Source organism: Babylonia areolata, chromosome 9 (genome assembly GCF_041734735.1).
Source record: "Babylonia areolata isolate BAREFJ2019XMU chromosome 9, ASM4173473v1, whole genome shotgun sequence".
Classification (NCBI taxonomy): Eukaryota; Metazoa; Mollusca; class Gastropoda; order Neogastropoda; family Buccinidae; genus Babylonia; species Babylonia areolata.
The window spans coordinates 30904677-30923957 of NC_134884.1; the positions used below are offsets into that span (position 1 = coordinate 30904677).

A 19281-nucleotide genomic window follows, 5' to 3' on the forward strand; every position below is an offset into this window, starting at 1 on the left:
AGCGATAACCCTGCGGAACAAACGAGCTTAAAAACGATGGAAATACAGTTAATGTAAAGATTGTGCATCCTCACGCCTTACTTCCTGTGTGCGTATCTGTGACTCTTCAGTGAGTGTTTAAGGGATGGGTGGCAAAGAGAGAGAGAGAGAGAGAGAGAGAGAGAGAGAGAGACAGACAGACAGACAGACAGACAGACACAGACACAGACAGAGAAAGAGAGACACACAGACAGGCAGAGAGACAGACAGAGAGAGAAAGAGAGATAGAGAGAGAGAAAGGAAGAGAGAGAGAGAAGGAAAGAGAGAAAAAAGAGAGAGAAAGAGAGTGAGAGAGAATGAGAGAGAGAGAAAGAGGGAGAGAGAGAGAAAGAGAGAGAGAGAGAGAAAGGGGGAGAGAGAGAAAGAGAGAGAGAAAGAAAGAAAGAGAGAGAGAAAAAGAGAGAGAAAGAGTGAGAGAGAGTGAGAGAGAGAAAGAGAGAGAGAGAGAAAATCATACACACACACACACACACACACACACACACACACACACACACACACACACACACACACACACACACAGAGAAACACTGAACACTGAATGGTTTAATGAATAGGCCACTGGCCCATGTCATTGAGGGTGGTTACAAATTCATAGTCACATCAGAGAGAGAGAGAGAGAAAGAGAGGGAGAGAGAGATAGGGGGTGGGGGTTGGGGGTGAGGTAGGAGGTCAGGTGTTCTCTGTCTCGTTACCTACTCAGGTCTTTCTTTTATTTCTGTTCGTCTGTCTGTCTGTCTGTCTGTCTGTCTGTCTGTCTGTCTGTGGCTCTTCTCTTTTCTCCCTTCCCTCCCTCCTGTCTGCATATTTGTCCGTCTTCCTGCATATGCATGTTCCCTTCTATCTATCTATCTATCTATCTATCTATCTATCTATCTATCTATCTGTCTATCTATCTATCTATCTATCTATATGTCTGTCTATCTGTCTATCTATCTATCCAAACTACTTCCACTTTATCGTCATCGTCATCATCATCGTCTTCATCGCCATCATCATTATCAACAGCACTGATGATGATGATAATGATAATAATCGTAATGATACTAACAGTAGTAGTTGTAGTAGTAGTAGTAGTAGCAGTATTATTATTATTATTATTATTATTATTATTAGTAGTAGTAGTAGTAGTAGTAGTAGTAGTAGTAGTAGCCGTATCATTCTTCTTCTTTTTCTTCTTCTTCTTCTTATTTACATCATTACTTTTTTATTATCATATTCTTATTTCTAATTCTTAAGATATATCATAATATAATACTATCGTTGCTGTCGCCCTCGCATACACACACACACACACACACACACACACACACACACACACACACACACACACACACACACACACACACACACACAGACCTTAATTAAATGAAGCTTCAACTTAAATCAGCGATCAAAAATACTGAAGGTTTTGTTTGAAATGTGATTGATACTGCTGCTGCAGCTCTGCTCTTTCTACAGCTGACACAACAACAACAACAACAATAACACCAACAACAACAACAACAATAAACACCCACAACAACAATAAACACCCACAACAACAATGAACACCCACAACAACAATGAACAACCACAACCACTACAAACACTACTACTACTACTATGATTTAGATACTTATATAGCGCCTATCCTCGGTCGGAGACCAAGCTCTAAGCTTCTTACAAACTCGGGATCATCTGCTGCCTTCTACTACTAGTACTAGTACTACTGCTACTATAATGCAAGCGTCTTCTGCCGCGTCTACATTTGCTACTTTTGAGGCAACTGATGCTTTTGTTGCTGGTGCTGGTGCTGCTGCTTCTTCAACAGCGGCTTTAGTCTGACTGAACCTCATGTCACCTCTTTTGTCTAAAACGTGTGACGGTCCATGGGCCACATGGAGTGTTGGCCTGTAGGTAACGCGTCCGCCTAGGAAGCGAGAGAATCTGAGCGTGCTGGTTCGAATCACACCGGCAGTCGCCAGTATTTTCTCCCCATCCACTAGACCGTTAGTGGTGGCCTGGACGCTAGTCATTCGGATGAGACGATAAACCGAGGTCGCGTGTGCAGCACGCATTTAGCGCACGTAAACAAAAAACAAAACAAAACAAAACAAAAAAGAAACAAACAAACAAACAAACAAAAACCCCCCAAAAACCCCCAAAAAAACACGGCACCAAAAGAACTGTCCCTGGCAAAATTCTGTAGAAAAATCCACTTCGATAGGAAAACAAACTGCAGGTAGAAAAAAAAAAGAAAAAAGAAAAGAATGGGTGGCGCTGTCAATGTAGCGACGCGCTCTCCCTGGGGAGAGCAGTCCAAAGTTCACACAGAGAAATATGTTGTGACAAAGAGAGTAACACTGATACAAATACTCCCACCAGAGCCGTCGTCGTCTCCGTTCAGTCAGTCCAAGACCAGTTGTGACATGGGTTTCAGGGACAGCAGTGTTCGGTGCCGGAGGCTGGCCTTGGACTTCCGGAACAGAGCGTCGGTACCATGAAGCCAGTCCAGGATCCCAGATACGCCGAAACACGCGTTGAATCTACAACATACACACAGATAGATGCACACGCGCACACACACACACACACACACACACACACACACACACACACACACACACACATTCGTTTAAACCGATACCGTGTCGTCATTGTCAAAGTCTTCACTAACGTCACCATCATTATCATGATAATCGTTGACTTCATCCCTATCTTTCTCTCTTCTTTTTCTCTTTCGTTTTTCTCTTGATTTGGGTTTGGAAAAGGCGAGGGACCGAGCCCGATGACAAAATAATCTTATTCGTTATTATGACCTTTTAATGTTTTTTTTTTTTTTTTTTTTTTTTTCAGAATGATAAGGGGAACTCCCTACGCTTTCCGAAAAGTGACAGAAGAACGACCACACTTTCTTACAATCCCACGCTTTCTCTTAAAGTGAGAGAAACTGTGCTCCCCATCCCCATCCCCACTCCACACACACACACACACACACACACACACACACACACACAGACACAGACACACACAGACACACACACAGACACACACACAGACACACACACAGACACACACACACAGACACACAGACACACACACACACACACACACACACACACACACACACACACACACACAGACACAGACACACACACACACACACACACACACACACACACACACACACACAAACACGCACACACACGCACACGCGTTTTTCTCAACTTAGAGTGAGAGAAATCGTGGGATTATGAGAAAGAGTAGGCAAACGAAGGCCTTCAAAAACTTCAACACTTTGCAACCACGTCACTTGAATCGACCACAGGAATTATGGAATGGAAAACGAAATGATACATCGTCTATTTTGTCCCAAGCTTCCATTCTTTCTCAAGTGATTATTGTATGTCATGTCACGGCCTTCACCTTCAACATACATCTGACCTTTAATTCTATTCGTGTACCATCGTGACAGGGAGAGTTACCATACCATGTTTGATGAAATGTGGATGTGAAGTATGAGCTCTGTTGAGCCATTTCTGTTTTGTTAAATATTAGCTCGGACAGACAGACAGACACACAGACACACACAGACACACACAGACACACACACACACACACATACACACACACACACACACACACACACACACGAGTGAAAGATGACGAATCGTACCTCAATGAGGTGAACACTAGTATCAAAACAACAACAACAACATCAACATCAACAACATCAACAACAACGATTATCAAAAAAGCAGCAACATCTTGCAGCCAAAAGTGAGACAAGGTGTGTTGAAGTTATGGGTCTTCTCCTCACCAGAAGAGCAGCAGCCTTTGTCCTTGTTTGTCGTTTTATGTTCATGTCACTTTGTCTCGTTTCCACAGCTAAACACCGGATTGTCATAACTAGGAGGTGGGGGGGGGGGGGGGGGGGGGGTGAAGGGAAGCAATTTCGAGGACAACGGCGCTTTGCCAAAGAGCCTTTTGTCTAAAACAAACAAACAAACAAACAAACAAAAAAACAACAACAACCCAAAACAACATGACATCACTGTAATCTAATTCTTCCGACTGAGCGCAATTTCCGAAATGATTTCTTTGATTGTTGTTTTGTGTCGATGTTGACTTTATTTATTTATTTATTTTTTTTTTTTAAGTCTTGTTTTTGTTTTATTCAACGTTTCGATTTGTAACACGAGTATACGCAACTTTTATTCTTTGGTCTTTTTAGGAACAGAACAAAAAAACAAACAAACAAACAAACAAACCGACGCCGGCAGTGACAATAAGATTTATCTTTTCCGTCCTTTCCCCCACACAGACAAACAGGAAATCCTGGGTGTTATTATAATCTTTTTCTGTCTTATGTCTACTTTTAGTATGCTATTTCATGCCTGTTTTATTCATATCCTTTAACTGATTTTGTGTTGCACATGCATGGCTGTGATGATTTATGTACGATTTACTCTAAGTTACCTTTTGAAGGTTTCTGTTGTGTTGTTGTTATCTGCTGTGATTATTGTACGCATGGGTTGCCATCTGAACATTTTGTTTTATGTTGATTGACTGTGATTTCCGTATTTTGTTTATGTGTTTTACACCACAGATGAATTTCTCTTGTTGAGATAATAAAGTATTCTATAATCTGTCATCTGTAACTGGATCCTTTCTGTCACCTTTCACTGAGTACTTTTGAAAAGGGCCTTAAGGCTAAATGGACGATAAAATATGTGACAGTGTCTGTGTCTCTCTCTGTCACCCCCCTTCCCCCCCTCTCTCTCTCTCGCTCTCCCCCTCTCTTTCAGTCTCCCTTTTCTCTTGCTACGTCTCAGCAGATTTCTCTGTGTGAAATTTGGGTTGTTCTCTCCAGAGAGAGCGCGTCGCTATACTGAGAGCAACACCCATTTTTTGTATTTTTTCCAGCCTGCATTTTTTTGTTTTTGTTTTCCTATCGAAGTGGATTTTTATGTACAATTTTGCCATGGACAACCCTTTTGTTGCCGTGGGTTCTTTTACGTGCGCTAAGTGCATGCTGCACATGGGACATCGGTTTATCATCTCATCAGAATGACTAGCGTCCAAACTACCACTCAAGGTCTAGTGGAGGGGGAGAAAAAAAAAATATTTGGCGACTGAGCCGTGATTCGAACCAGTGCGCTCAGATTCTCTCGGTTCCTTAGCGAACGCGTTACCTCCAGGCCGTCACTCCACTTACTTCAAGTGGTGGAAGTCGTGGTACTCAGGCGAGGGCAGCAAGGGGAAGTGGTAGCCGCTGTGATGGACCGTGGTGGTCAGCAGAACCAGGGCCATCCACACCCACAGGCAGGCCAGGTGTGAACCCAGGGCCACCGGGCCGAAGATGGCTGGGAGCAGGTTGACCAGCGCGTGCTCCAAGGGGTGAGCGTATATGGACACCAGACCGATGGGCGCCGTCCACTCGTGGTGCAGCTTGTGCACCCGTTTGTAGAGGAACGGGTGGTGGAAGAGTCTGTTTTTTGTTGTTGTTTTGGGGTGTGTTTTTTTCAGGAAAGAGAGACAAAATAAGAAAACTTGTGTCTTGTACATCGGCTTCACGCCATTATGCGAACACACGGGGAGGGGGAGTGGTGGGGGGCAGGGTCTGGTGGGGTCGGGGGTCGGAGGTGGGGTCGGAGGGGTACAAACTGGATAAACATACCAACAGCAAGAACGTTGTTATGATATAAACTCGCGTGCTGGCAAATTTCAACAGAATCAGACAAGCTGATGTCAAAAGTCGAAGGGGATGTTTTGGTTATTACAGATTGTCGTTCAGACGGCAAAAATTCAAGGGTTGACAAACTTCTTAAACGATCACACACACACACACACACACACACACACACACACACACACACACACACACACACACACACACACACACACACACACACACACAAACAAACAAACAAACAGACACGCGCGCGTGCGCGCGTTAATAATCATAATAACAACAACAACAATAATAACAAACGTGTTTATAATGTGCATTTGACATTTCTAACAACAACAATAATAATGATAATAATAACAAACGTGTTTATAATGTGCATTTGACATTTCTTAGCATTTCAACATCATGTTTGCAGTGTCATTTTAATCTTACACATTCACCAACATCACCAACATATAGAAGGTGTGAAATTAATGTAGAAAGCAGCAGTTCAGTAATCACCGTTGATCATGAGATCTTTTCTTGATACCATGAAATATAAATTGAGACAGATTTCGCCTATGTGGCTCATAGTCTGCAAATGGGAACCTTCTTTGAATCTTTTAGAAATTATATTCATTTATCTGCATAAACTGGGCATTCAAACAGAAAATGCAATCCATTTTCGGTTTTTGAAAATACAAAAGGGGCAGCATCTTTTCTGGTTCGAATTGCTATAACGATGAATATTAATATTGAGAGGAAGTACATCAAGTCTGATCTGAGAGAGAACAACTCTGAAGCAGTAAATACCAGTATTCATTATGTATTTTTCTCTCAAAGACAACCTTAAATGATCGATAGTGTGAATATGTCGATTTAACTCGAACAGCCCCGGACCATTCCTGGGTATATATGTCGACCAGACGTTGTTTGAATATATTTAGGAACAATTTAACGTCTCCAGTCCCTTGTTGTAGCCACACAATACCGAAACCAGCTTGGCATAAAATTTCTCTTATTTGTGTAACCCAGCAGTTCTTTCCCTTTTCATCTAAATACCGTAAATGCCGTAAGCTTTTCGTGGTAACCGTTGCTGATCCATTTCCAGAAGTTTAAACCAGTACCTAAGGCAGTTTATGTACGAGTTCACGTACAATGGATAAGGCCCCAGTTCGCCATACACCATCTTGTTGGGTGTGCGCACAGGAACCCCTAAAAATCTTTTGCATGCCATGATATGAACCTTTTCGATATGATCCTATCATTGCAGTCCCGATATTTCAGTAAAGTAATATTGGTTTATTTTCGTATAAAATTTTTTTAAAGAAAGCGACACATCTTTATATTTTCGAAAGGCTCTGTTTAGTCTTAATAGCGCTTTCTTGCCTTTCTTTACCAAATGATTAGTACCCCGTTTAAGACTGATTTTGGTGGTGAAACTAAAACCAGGATAACAATATTCGTAGTGGTACGCCTTCATAAAACCAATATTCTTTTTTACCCAAGAATCCGCCTTTGCGAAATACTATAATTTTTGTTTTATTTTTATTTACACTAAATGTCATGCTTTCACAGCAAGCCTTTAGAAAGTTTAACTGTGTTTGCAGACCTGAGGGAGTGGATGAGAGCAAAACAACATCGTCGGCAAAAAAGTAATATAAACAATTCCATAATTCCGGGAAGCATTTGAATACCATTCTAGGAAAGAGAGAGAGAGAGAGAGAGAGAGAGAGAGAGAGAGAGAGAGAGAGAGAGAATGAATCTATATTTTCCAACAGTGAAGATATTAGCACTTTGGCCGACTTACATATCTGCTGTTGCTCTAAGAGACACACAAACACACACACAAGAGAGAGAAAGAGAGAGAGAGAGAGAGAGAGAGAGAGACAGACAGACAGACAGACAGACAGACAGACAGAGACAGAGACAGAGAGACAGAGACAGGTGGGATCTGGAGGCATTTATGGCCTGATGATCTGACGTTGCTTGAAAGAGCTATTTATAAAATATAGGGTACTAATAGCAGCAGCAGCAGTAACAACAACAACAACAGTAGTAGTAGTAGCAGCAGTAGTAGAAGTAGTAGTCATAGTAGTATTTGTTGTTTTAGCAGCAGTTTCACACGTTTCAAGAAAAAAGCATTTTTTCTCTGAGTGCCTTTTGGTCCAAAACCCATGGAACTTTATTCAACAAAAAAATAAACTAGAAAGAAACATTACGTTAAAATTGTCAGTTGCTGAAGGAAACTCATTATCCGAAAGGAAAAGTCAGATGCATTAACTACGTGATTCTGATTGGAAAATGTGTATGAGTATTTAAAAAAACATCCCACCTAGATCATATTTTTCTTTAGAATCGATTTTTGAGAGGGAACTTAAGAAAGATAAATTTGACTTTTGAACCCACAACACACACACACACACACACACACACACACACACACACACACACACACACACACACATACACACACACACAGACTATATACATTAGTAGATGGGTGAAAAATAAACACAGTCTAAGAAAAAGGGAGAAGGAAAGGAGAAAAGAAAAGAAAAAAGAAAAGCAGAAAGACCGACGAAGATATTCACTCACGGTGTTCATATACTGTCATATTGTTTGTTACAAATTACTTGTCAGTCGTTGCCTCATCAAAAAACAAAAACAAAACAAACAAGCAAACAAACAAACAAACAAAAATACACGACAAAAACAACAACAACAAACACGCGTACACACACACACACACACACACACACACACACACACACACACACACACACACACACACACACGTACTGCTGCTGTCGCATCTCCATCACCAGGAAAACTGAACAAAGGAAAGACAAGGAAAAAGAATACAGAAGGAAAGGAGAGGCAAAATGTCAGAATGAGATCAAACGGAAAAGACCACACGCACACACACAAACAAACAAAGAAAATAGAAACAAATACTGAGGAACAGAAAAAACAAACAGATGACAGATCACTACCGGAAAGGGCAATTAAAAAAAAAGTATTCAAAAACAAGAGAGTTGAACAGAACAACAACAACAACAACAACAACAACAACAACACGAAACAAGAGGGTAGAAAAGAACAACGACCAAATTGATGAAGGGGGAGGGTGGGGGGTGGGGGTGGGGGTGGGGGGCGTCGGGGGGGGGGGGAGGGTTGTCTGGGAGAGGAAAGAAAGGAAAAACAACAGGACGAGAACAAATGTACTAAAACAACAACAACAACAATAACAAAACACACACACACACACAAAAAGGCCACATACAAAAAAAAAACAAAAACAAAAAACCCCACAAAACAAAACAAAAAAAACCCACACAAAAAAAACCCCAAAACAACAACAACACACACACAAACAAAAAAACGGAAGTGCGGATCCGACTGCAAGTCGATCTTTTGATTCTGAAAATGATGGCATAATTTGTGTCCAGTTTTTGAAAGACATAGCACACTGGGGGGGAAAAAAGACAGAAAGAAAGAAAGAAGAAAAAAAAAAGAAAAAGAAAAAAAGAACGGGAGGCAGTTAACCCTTTTCCATCCTTAACTTCTGATCTGCACGACCTCAAGAACGCCCTCCTCATCCCCCCCCCCCCTCACTACCACTACCTGCCCCCGCCCTCCACCTCCCCAGCCCCAATATATGAACTGTACAGAATTGAAAAACATGCACACCTTCTGAATATGCAAAATCACGAATTTGCTATGAAATGGCTCCCATATATCAACTGAATAGAATAATGAACTATATCAATATAGTTTCACAATGCCTTAGTCAGAACAAAACGATCCTCTATTTACCCAATACTACTTTATTCTATTTTTCACTCAGCAAAAGAAAGTGTCCTTAGTTCGTCCCCTTTTTAAAGAAAATTATTTCCTACGTCTGTTCGTGTGTTCGTTTGCTTGTCCTTTTTCTTTTATAGTCCGTCTGTGTCTGTCTTTCATATGCTGTTGAGGTTGTGCTTGATTTTTTTGTTTCCCTCTGTTGTTGGTGAAGTCTATAGCAATGAAGAGAAGAGTGCAGAATATGCTTTATGTATACCCTATACCCTTCTTCTGTGTGTGTGTGCAGTGTATTGGTGCATTTGTTCTTTATTTTTTCCTATTGATGCATTAAAGTAATGTGATGGGGTTTATACATATTGTTAAGTATCAAGTTTTGTGCATTGTAAAAAAAAAAAAAAAAAAAAAAAAAAGTTAAAATACATTGGAAAAATAAAGAACGAAACCTTTTCCAACCATAACTTCTCACGATCTGCACAATCTCAACAACCCCCACCCCCTCCTCCACCCCTTACACAACTCACACGCACATCTTTCAATTTCTTACACTATCGTCATTTGAAAAAAAAGAAAATCTCCAATTACGCATCCCCATCCCCTACATCAACGACAGCTGCCAACAGAACGGCGTGGTGAGCTATGACATCTTCCTCATGTCCCCTCAACGACCCCAGCGGTCGAGGGAATGAGTGAGTGAGTGAGTGATCCCCTAAAATCCCCCCAAGTAATTTCCTTCCCCTGACACACGCCATTTTTGTCTTCCTTAAGAGAAGAGCTCTGATTTCATTATTAATAGAATTTTTTTAAATAAGAATTCCTGGTGACTACTTTTTATCATTCACGTTGATTCAAATTTTGTGTTTACCTTACTGATAATAACGGTAAAGCAATAAAGAGAGAGAGAGAGAGAGGAGTCTGAGATACAGACAGAGGCACAGTGACAAAGACAGGCAGAGACAGACAGGGTCAGAGACAGGGCAACAGTGACACAAAGACCGTGACAGGGGGGGAAAGAAAAGAGAAAGAAAAACGAAAAGACCGTGACAGAGAGAGAGAGAGAGAGAGAGAGAGAGAGAGAGAGAGGGAGGGGGAAGGGGGGCAGAGAAGGAGAGAGAACAATACGGAGAGAGAGAAGAAGACAGACAGACAGACAAACAGGAAATGAGGCAAAGAAATGTTAAGATCAGAGCGCCTTTGGCCCAATCACTTCGGTGTAATTCTCCATAAGCTAGGCCCAAGGGGATGAAAAGGATTTAATTTGCTCTTTTGTTAATTAGTTTGTTTCACCTCAACAACAACATCGGATTATGTGGACAGCTCATCATTGAACCCTGCCTTTGTGCGCACCAATCAGGTAAAACAACAACACCCCACTCCTACCGACATACCCCCCCCCGCCCCCCGTCTCCTCCCGCCCCCGTCCCACTGGTTCATTCCATCTAATCTCCCCTCCTAAGCACCTCCCACCTCCTTTTTCCGCCCCCTCCCCCAAACTCCGCCCGACCATCTCTCAGCCCCCCCCCCGCCCCCCCCCAACACCCCTCCACTTCCAAACACACAGATGAAGGCGTAGCCGCGGCCTAGTGATCATTGCACTCGACTAGAAAGCAAGTGTCTGCCGTGCGGGTTCCATGTCCACTATACAGACCGGGAATTCCAACTCGCCCCTCCACTAGACCTTGTTACGGTGGTGGTGATCTGGGTGGTCGTCAGTTATTCGGGGGAGACGATAAAACAATGTCCCCGTGTGTTGCGAGCACTGAACACACGAAAATAAATATATTTTTTCAAAACAACAACAAAACCAAATAACAACAGAAGAAAAAATAAAATGTTGATTTCTTTTACAAAATTTTGCCAGAAGACAACACTTTTGTTGCCATGGGTTCTTTTTTCAGTGCGCCAAGTGCGTGCTGCTCACGAGACCTCGCTTTATCGTCTCATCCGAATGACTAGACCGCTCAGTTTGATTTTTCTAGTCAAACGTGGGAGAAAGGGGCGAGAGTGGGATTCGAACCCAGACTCTCACGGATACTGTGTTGGTAGATAAGCGTCTTAACCATTCTGCCACCTTGCCGAGTGGTTAAAGCGTTGGACTTTCAATCTGCGCGTCCCGGGTTCGAATCTCGGTAACAGCGCATAGTGGGTAAAGGGTAGATATGTTGTTGGTTTTTCCTCCCGATCGCCCACGTCAGCATCATTGTTATGTGCAGTCCTGCTAGTGCCTTAACCCTCTTCGTGTGTATGCGCACGCAGAAGATAAACTACGCACGTTAAAGGTCCTGTAATCCATGTCTAGCGTTCGGTGGGTTATGGAAACAAGAACATACCCAGCATGCACACACCTCCGAAAACGGAGTATGGCTGCCTACATGGCGTGGTAAATAAACAAAATAGTCATACGTGAAAAATGTCACATGTCTGTATGAGTATATGTGCGCGTGACTGAAACCTGACTGAATGACAGAGGAAACGAATGATGAGCACCCAAATGGCAGCTGTCAGTCGGCCCTACTCAGGCAGGCAGCTTGTCGTGCAAAATATATCCGTGTTTGTAGCGCGCTAAAAGCTTGGTTTTCGGCCAGGGTTTTGGTGGTATGTAAGAATCCATATCATCAACCTTAAAGGGAAGTATGAAAAAAAAAGTGTTCGCACAAAATTCCAGTTGCCTTTCAATCACAGTAACACAATATTCTCTCCCAGTGGCCGTGTCGTAGTTCGTCTTGTCATTTCCGACCTTCGCATTCAAGTCTCTCAGGTGCGCGCGCGTGTGTGTGTATGTGTATATGTGTGTGTGTGTGTGTGTGTGTCTGTGTATCTGTGTCTGTTTGTGTGTCTGTGTGTGTATGAAAGAGAGAGAGAGAGAGAGAGAGAGAGAGAGAGAGAGAGAGAGAATGAATGAATGAATGAATGAACTTTCATTTCTGATGGTAATAGAGTAAGCAAACAATTGCTTTTTTTTCATCCAACCCTCGAAAGGGAAAGATGTCAAAAGAAAAGGTATGAAGAAAAACCACACGAAATGCGTGAATGTTAGAGAGAGAGAGAGAGAGAGAGAGAGAGAGAGAGAGAGAGAGAGAGAGAGAGACAGACAGACAGACAGACAGACAGACAGAGACAGAGACAGAGAGACAGAGACAGGTGGGATCTGGAGGCATTTATGGCTTGATGATCTGACGTTGCTTGAAAGAGCTATTTATAAAATAAAGGGTACTAATAGCCGCAGCAGCAACAACAACAACAACAGTAGTAGTAGTAGCAGCAGTAGTAGAAGTAGTAGTCATAGTAGTATTTGTTGTTTTAGCAGCAGTTTCACACGTTTCAAGAAAAAGCATTTTTTTCTCTGAGTGCCTTTTGGTCCAAAACCTATGGAACTTTATTCAACAAAAAAATAAACTAGAAACAAACATTACGTTAAAATTGTCAGTTGCTGAAGGAAACTCAGTATCCGAAAGGAAACGTCAGATGTATTAACTACGTGATTCTCATTGGAAAAAATGTGTATGAGTATTTAAAAAACAACAACACCTAAATCATATATTTTTTTTTTTAGAATCGATTTTTGAGAGGGAACTTAAGAAAGATAAATTTGACTTTTGAACCCACAACACACACACACACACACACACACACACACACACACACACACACACACACTATATATATATACATTAGTAGATGGGTGAAAAATAAACACAGTCTAAGAAAAAAGGGAGAAGGAAAGGAGAAAAGACACAAAAAAAAGAAAAAAGAAAAAAGAAAAAAAAAAGACCGACGAAGATATTCACCTTCGAAATATTGTCATATTGTTTGTTGAAAATTACTTGTCAGTCGTTGCATCATCAAAAAAAACACAAAAAAAAAACAAACAAGCAAACAAACAAACAAACAAAAATACACGACAAAAACAACAACAACAAACACGCGTACACACACACACACACACACACACACACACACACACACACACGTACTGCTGCTGTCGCATCTCCATCACCAGGAAAACTGAACAAAGGAAAGACAAGGAAAAAGAATACAGAAGAAAAGGAGAGGCAAAATGTCAGAATCAGATCAAGAAAAGACCACACACACACACACACAAACAAAGAAAATAGAAACAAATACTGAGGAACAGAAAAACAAACAGATGACAGATCACTACCGGAAAGGGCAATTAAAAAAGTATTCAAAAACAAGACAGTTGAACAGAACAACAACAACAACAACAACAACAACACGAAACAAGAGGGTAGAAAAGAACAACGACCAAATTGATGAAGGGGGGGGGGGGGGGGGGGGGGGGGGGTGAGGAAAGAAAGGAAAGAAAGGAAAAACAACAGGACGAGAACAAATGTACTAAAACAACAACAACAACAATAACAAAACACACACACACACAAGGCCACATACAACAACAACAAAAACAACACACACACACACACACACACACACACACACACACACAAAATTACCACACACAACCCCCCAAAAAAACAACAACAACAACAACAACAAAACAAACAAACAACAACAACAACAACAACAACACACACAAACAAAAAACGAGAGTGCGGATCCGACTGCAAGTCGATCTTTCGATTCTGAAAATGTTGGCATAATCTGTGTCCAGGTTTTCAAAGACGTAACACACTGGGGGGAAAAAAGACAGAAAGAAAGAAAGAAGAAAAAAAAAAGAAAAAGAAAAAAAGAACGGGAGGCAGTTAACCCTTTTCCATCCTTAACTTCTGATCTGCACGACCTCAAGAACGCCCTCCTCATCCCCCCCCCTCACTACCACTACCTGCCCCCGCCCTCCACCTCCCCAGCCCCCATATATGAACTGTACAGAATTGAAAAACATGCACACCTTCTGAATATGCAAAAAATATGCAAAATTACGAATTTGCTATGAAATGGCTCCCATATATGAACTGAATAGAATAATGAACTATATCAATATAGTTTCACAATGCCTTAGTCAGAACAAAACGATCCTCTATTTACCCAATACTACTTTATTCTATTTTTCACTCAGCAAAAGAAAGTGTCCTTAGTTCGTCCCCCTTTTAAAGATAATTATTTCCTACGTCTGTTCGTGTGTTCGTTTGCTTGTCCTTTTTCTTTTATAGTCCGTCTGTGTCTGTCTTTCATATGCTGTTGAGGTTGTGCTTGATTTTTTTGGTTTCCCTCTGTTGTTGGTGAAGTCTATAGCAATGAAGAGAAGAGTGCAGAATATGCTTTATGTATACCCTATACTCTTCTTCTGTGTGTGTGCAGTGTATTGGTGCATTTGTTCTTTTTTTCCCCATTGACGCATTAAAGTAATGTGATGGGGTTTATCCATATTGTTAAGTATCAAGTTTTGTGCATTGTAAAAAAAAAAAAAAAAGTTAAAATACATTGGAAAAATAAAGAACGAAACCTTTTCCAACCATAACTTCTCACGATCTGCACAATCTCAACAACCCCCACCCCCTCCTCCACCCCTTACACAACTCACACGCACATCTTTCAATTTCTTACACTATCGTCATTAAAAAAAAGAAAATCTCCAATTACGCATCCCCATCCCCTACATCCACGACAGCTGCCAACAGAACGGCGTGGTGAGCTATGACATCTTCCTCATGTCCCCTCAACGACCCCAGCGGTCGAGGGAATGAGTGAGTGAGTGAGTGATCCCCTAAAATCCCCAAGTAATTTCCTTCCCCTGACACACGCCATTTTTGTCTTCCTTCTTCAAGAGACGAGCTCTGATTTCATTATTAATAGAATTTTTTTTAAATAAGAATTCCTGGTGACTATTTTTTATCATTCACGTTGATTCAAATTTTGTGTTTACCTTACTGATAATAACGGTAAAGCAATAAAGAGAGAGAGAGAGAGAGAGAGAGAGAGAGAGAGAGAGAGAGAGAGAGAGAGAGAGAGAGAGAGGAGTCTGAGATAGAGACAGAGGCACAGTGACAAAGACAGGCAGAGACAGACAGGGTCAGAGACAGGGCAACAGAGACACAAAGACCGTGACAGGGGGGGAAAGAAAAGAAAAGAGAAAGAAAAACGAAAAGACCGTGACAGAGAGAGAGAGAGGGAGGGAGGGAGGGAGGGAGGGGGAAGGGGGCAGAGAAGGAGAGAGAACAATACGGAGAGAGAGAAGAAGACAGACAGACAGACAAACAGGAAATGAGGCAAAGAAATGTTAAAATCAGAGCGCCTTTGGCCCAATCACTTCGGTGTAATTCTCCATAAGCTAGGCCCAAGGGGATGAAAAGGATTTAATTTGCTATTTCGTTAATTAGTTTGTTTCACCTCAACAACAACATCGGATTATGTGGACAGCTCATCATTGAACCCTGCCCTTGTGCGTAACAATCAGGTAAAACAACAACACCCCACTCCTACCGACATACCCCTCCCGCCTCCCCGTCTCCTCCCGCCCCCGCCCCACTGGTTCATTCCATCTAATCTCCCCTCCTAAGCACCTCCCACCCCCTTTTTTCCGCCCCCTCCCCCAAACTCCGCCCGACCACCTCTCAGCCCCCCCCCCCCACCCCCCCCCCAACACCCCTCCACTTCCAAACACACAGATGAAGGCGTAGCCGCGGCCTAGTGATCATTGCACTCGACTAGAAAGCAAGTGTCTGCCGTGCGGGTTCCATGTCCACTATACAGACCGGGAATTCCAACTCGCCCCTCCACTAGACCTTGTTATGGTGGTGGTGATCTGGGTGGTCGTCAGTTATTCGGGGGAGACGATAAAACAATGTCCCCGTGTGTTGCGAGCACTGAACACACGAAAATAAATATTTTTTTTTTCCAAAACAACAACAAAACCAAATAACAACAGAAGAAAAAAATAAAATGTTGATTTCTTTTACAAAATTTTGCCAGAAGACAACACTTTTGTTGCCATGGGTTCTTTATTCAGTGCGCCAAGTGCGTGCTGCTCACGAGACCTCGCTTTATCGTCTCATCGAATGACCAGACCGCTCATTTTGATTTTTCCAGTCAAACTTGGGAGAAAGGGGCGAGAGTGGGATTCGAACCCAGACTCTCACGGATACTGTGTTGGTAGATAAGCGTCTTAACCATTCTGCCACCTTGCCGAGTGGTTAAAGCGTTGGACTTTCAATCTGCGGGTCCCGGGTTCGAATCTCGGTAACAGCGCCTAGTGGGTAAAGGGTGGATATGTTGTTGGTTTTTCTTCCCGATCGCCCACGTCAACATCATTCTTAGTGTCTTAACCCTTTTCGTGTGTATGCGCACACAGAAGATCAAATACGCACGTTAAAGATCCTGTAATCCATGTCTAGCGTTCGGTGGGTTATGGAAACAAGAACATACCCAGCATGTACACACCTCCGAAAACGGAGTATGGCTGCCTACATGGCGTGGTAAATAAACAAAATGGTGATACGTGAAAAATGTCACATGTCTGTATGAGTATATGTGCGCGTGACTGAAACCTGACTGAATGACAGAGGAAACGAATGATGAGCACCCAAATGGCAGCTGTCAGTCGGCCCTACTCAGGCAGGCAGCTTGTCGTGCAAAATATATCCGTGTTTGTAGCGCGCTAAAAGCTTGGTTTTCGGCCAGGGTTTTGGTGGTATGTACGAATCCATATCATCAACCTTAAAGGGAAGTATGAAAAAAAAAAGTGTTCGCACAAAATTCCAGTTGCCTTTCAATCACAGTAACACAATATTCTCTCCCAGTGGCCGTGTCGTAGTTCGTCTTGTCATTTCCGACCTTCGCATTCAGGTCTCTCAGGTGCGCGCGCGTGTGTGTGTATGTGTATGTGTGTGTGTGTGTGTGTCTGTGTATCTGTGTCTGTTTGTGTGTCTGTGTGTGTATGAAAGAGAGAGAGAGAGAGAGAGAGAGAGAGAGAGAGAGAGAGAGAGAGAGAGAGAGAATGACTGAATGAATGAATGAACTTTCATTTCTGAGGGTAATAGAGTAAGCAAACAATTGCTTTTTTTTCATCCAACCCTCGAAAGGGAAAGATGTCAAAAGAAAAGGTATGAAGAAAAACCACACGAAATGCGTGAATGTTAGAGAGAGAGAGAGAGAGAGAGAGAGAGAGAGAGAGAGAGAGAGAGAGAGAGAGAGAGAGAGAGAGAGAGAGAGACATGGGGGTGGATGGCGGGGGGAAGGGGGAGTGCGGGGGAGTATGTCACTGAAATCGCTTGAATATCGATCCAAACATCTGCGAAAATTCTTTGTCGCTTCAGGTGAAGCATGTACACTTTGAAGGCTTTTGCAGTATCTTAGCTTTTGTCAAAGGGCAACACTTTCACATATGACTTTTCACATATGACTTGGCTTTTTTTTATGAAAGGGCAACACTTTTCCCAAAGGCTAACTTCTTGTAGTTTTTTGTTGTTTGTTTGGCTGGTTTTTTGTTTGTTTTTGTTTTGTTTGTTTTGTTTTGTTTTAATAAGAGATCTTTCTTTACATATTTGTTTTGGAAGACGACATTGTAAGCTGATGTTTGTTCGAGTTCAGATGTACTGACCTGGTATAGTAGGCTTTATCAATATATACACACATAAACACACACACACACACACACACACATATATATATATATATATATATATATATATATATATATATATATATATATATATATATATATATAGGGACAGAGAGACAGAGATCGCAATCAGGCCGCGAAATTATTCAGAACAACGAAAACAATGCACACGATGAACACTCAACGCAGCCAGCTCTCACAACCTGTACCTGTGCAGATAGTAAAAGCCGATCTCCTCGAAGACAGCGAAGACACCAATTTCGCCCAACAGTCTCCAGAAGGAGGGAAGACCCTGGGGCAGGACCTCACAGCCACGCCAAAGCATGACTTGGTACAGACACCATGTGACAGGGAAACCCACCACCGTCTGGTTAAACAGCACCAGGAGGACGGCCTTCCCTAATTTGCGGTGAGAAACCTGGAATCAGTTGTGTAATGGAATAGATAAATAGATACATGAATGAATAGATCAATAAATATATGAATAAATAAGAACAAAAATGAAAAAAAACAAAAACAAAACGAGTCAACAAATGAATAAATAAATAAATAAATAACCAACGTTGTGTCCTTGGCTTACTTAAACAGAACTCACACATTGCCTTCACACAGACCCAGACCCAGACCCAGACGCAGACACACACACACACACACACACACACACACACGCACGCACGCACAGACACATACACGCACACATCTAATCTAAGAATGTATCTTTTTATGTATGTATGTATGTATGTGTAGCCGTGTACCGAGTGGTTACTGAAGGGTACAGACGGTACAAAAGAACTAAACTAAATGATTGATTGATTGAAAGGATAGACAAGATCCCACGCACAGGCCAGGAACATATAGAGGCCAGTCACAAATGGGGTTTTCTATTGGTTTATTTACAATAGTTACATGGAGAAAAACTAAGAGAAGAAGATATCTAGGAGAACTAAGAAGAAGACAAAAAGAGAAGAAGACAACTAGGAGAAGACAGTGCCTGGAATGATAGAAACAAATGTCATAAGTACAACATGTCAACACAAGTGAATAGTAAAGCACATGTATACATAGTACATGGAAAGACTATCACTCAGGTTTGGGATACGCAACAACATAACGCATATGTGTGAAGACCAAACGCTGACATCAAATGACATTTCTAATACATTTAAATAGCTCAGTTAAAGTGATTGAAGCGATTAATCCAACACTATCTTGTAATCACAACAGCAGAATACTACACACATCTTAG

At 41.9% G+C, this 19281-nt stretch overlaps 1 protein-coding gene across 1 annotated transcript in view; it reads right to left on the reverse strand.

The window, feature by feature from the left end:
* Window positions 1–2428: 2428 nt before the first annotated feature.
* The window catches only part of LOC143285619 (fatty acid hydroxylase domain-containing protein 2-like), a 47746-nt gene continuing 30893 nt past the window's right edge, over window positions 2429–19281 (reverse strand). The window contains exons 3-5 of the mRNA XM_076593017.1: window positions 18245–18453; window positions 5240–5512; window positions 2429–2567 (exon numbers count right to left, since the gene is read on the reverse strand). Coding sequence (XP_076449132.1) covers window positions 2429–2567; window positions 5240–5512; window positions 18245–18453 — 621 coding nt within the window. The remainder of the gene's footprint in view (window positions 2568–5239; window positions 5513–18244; window positions 18454–19281) is intronic.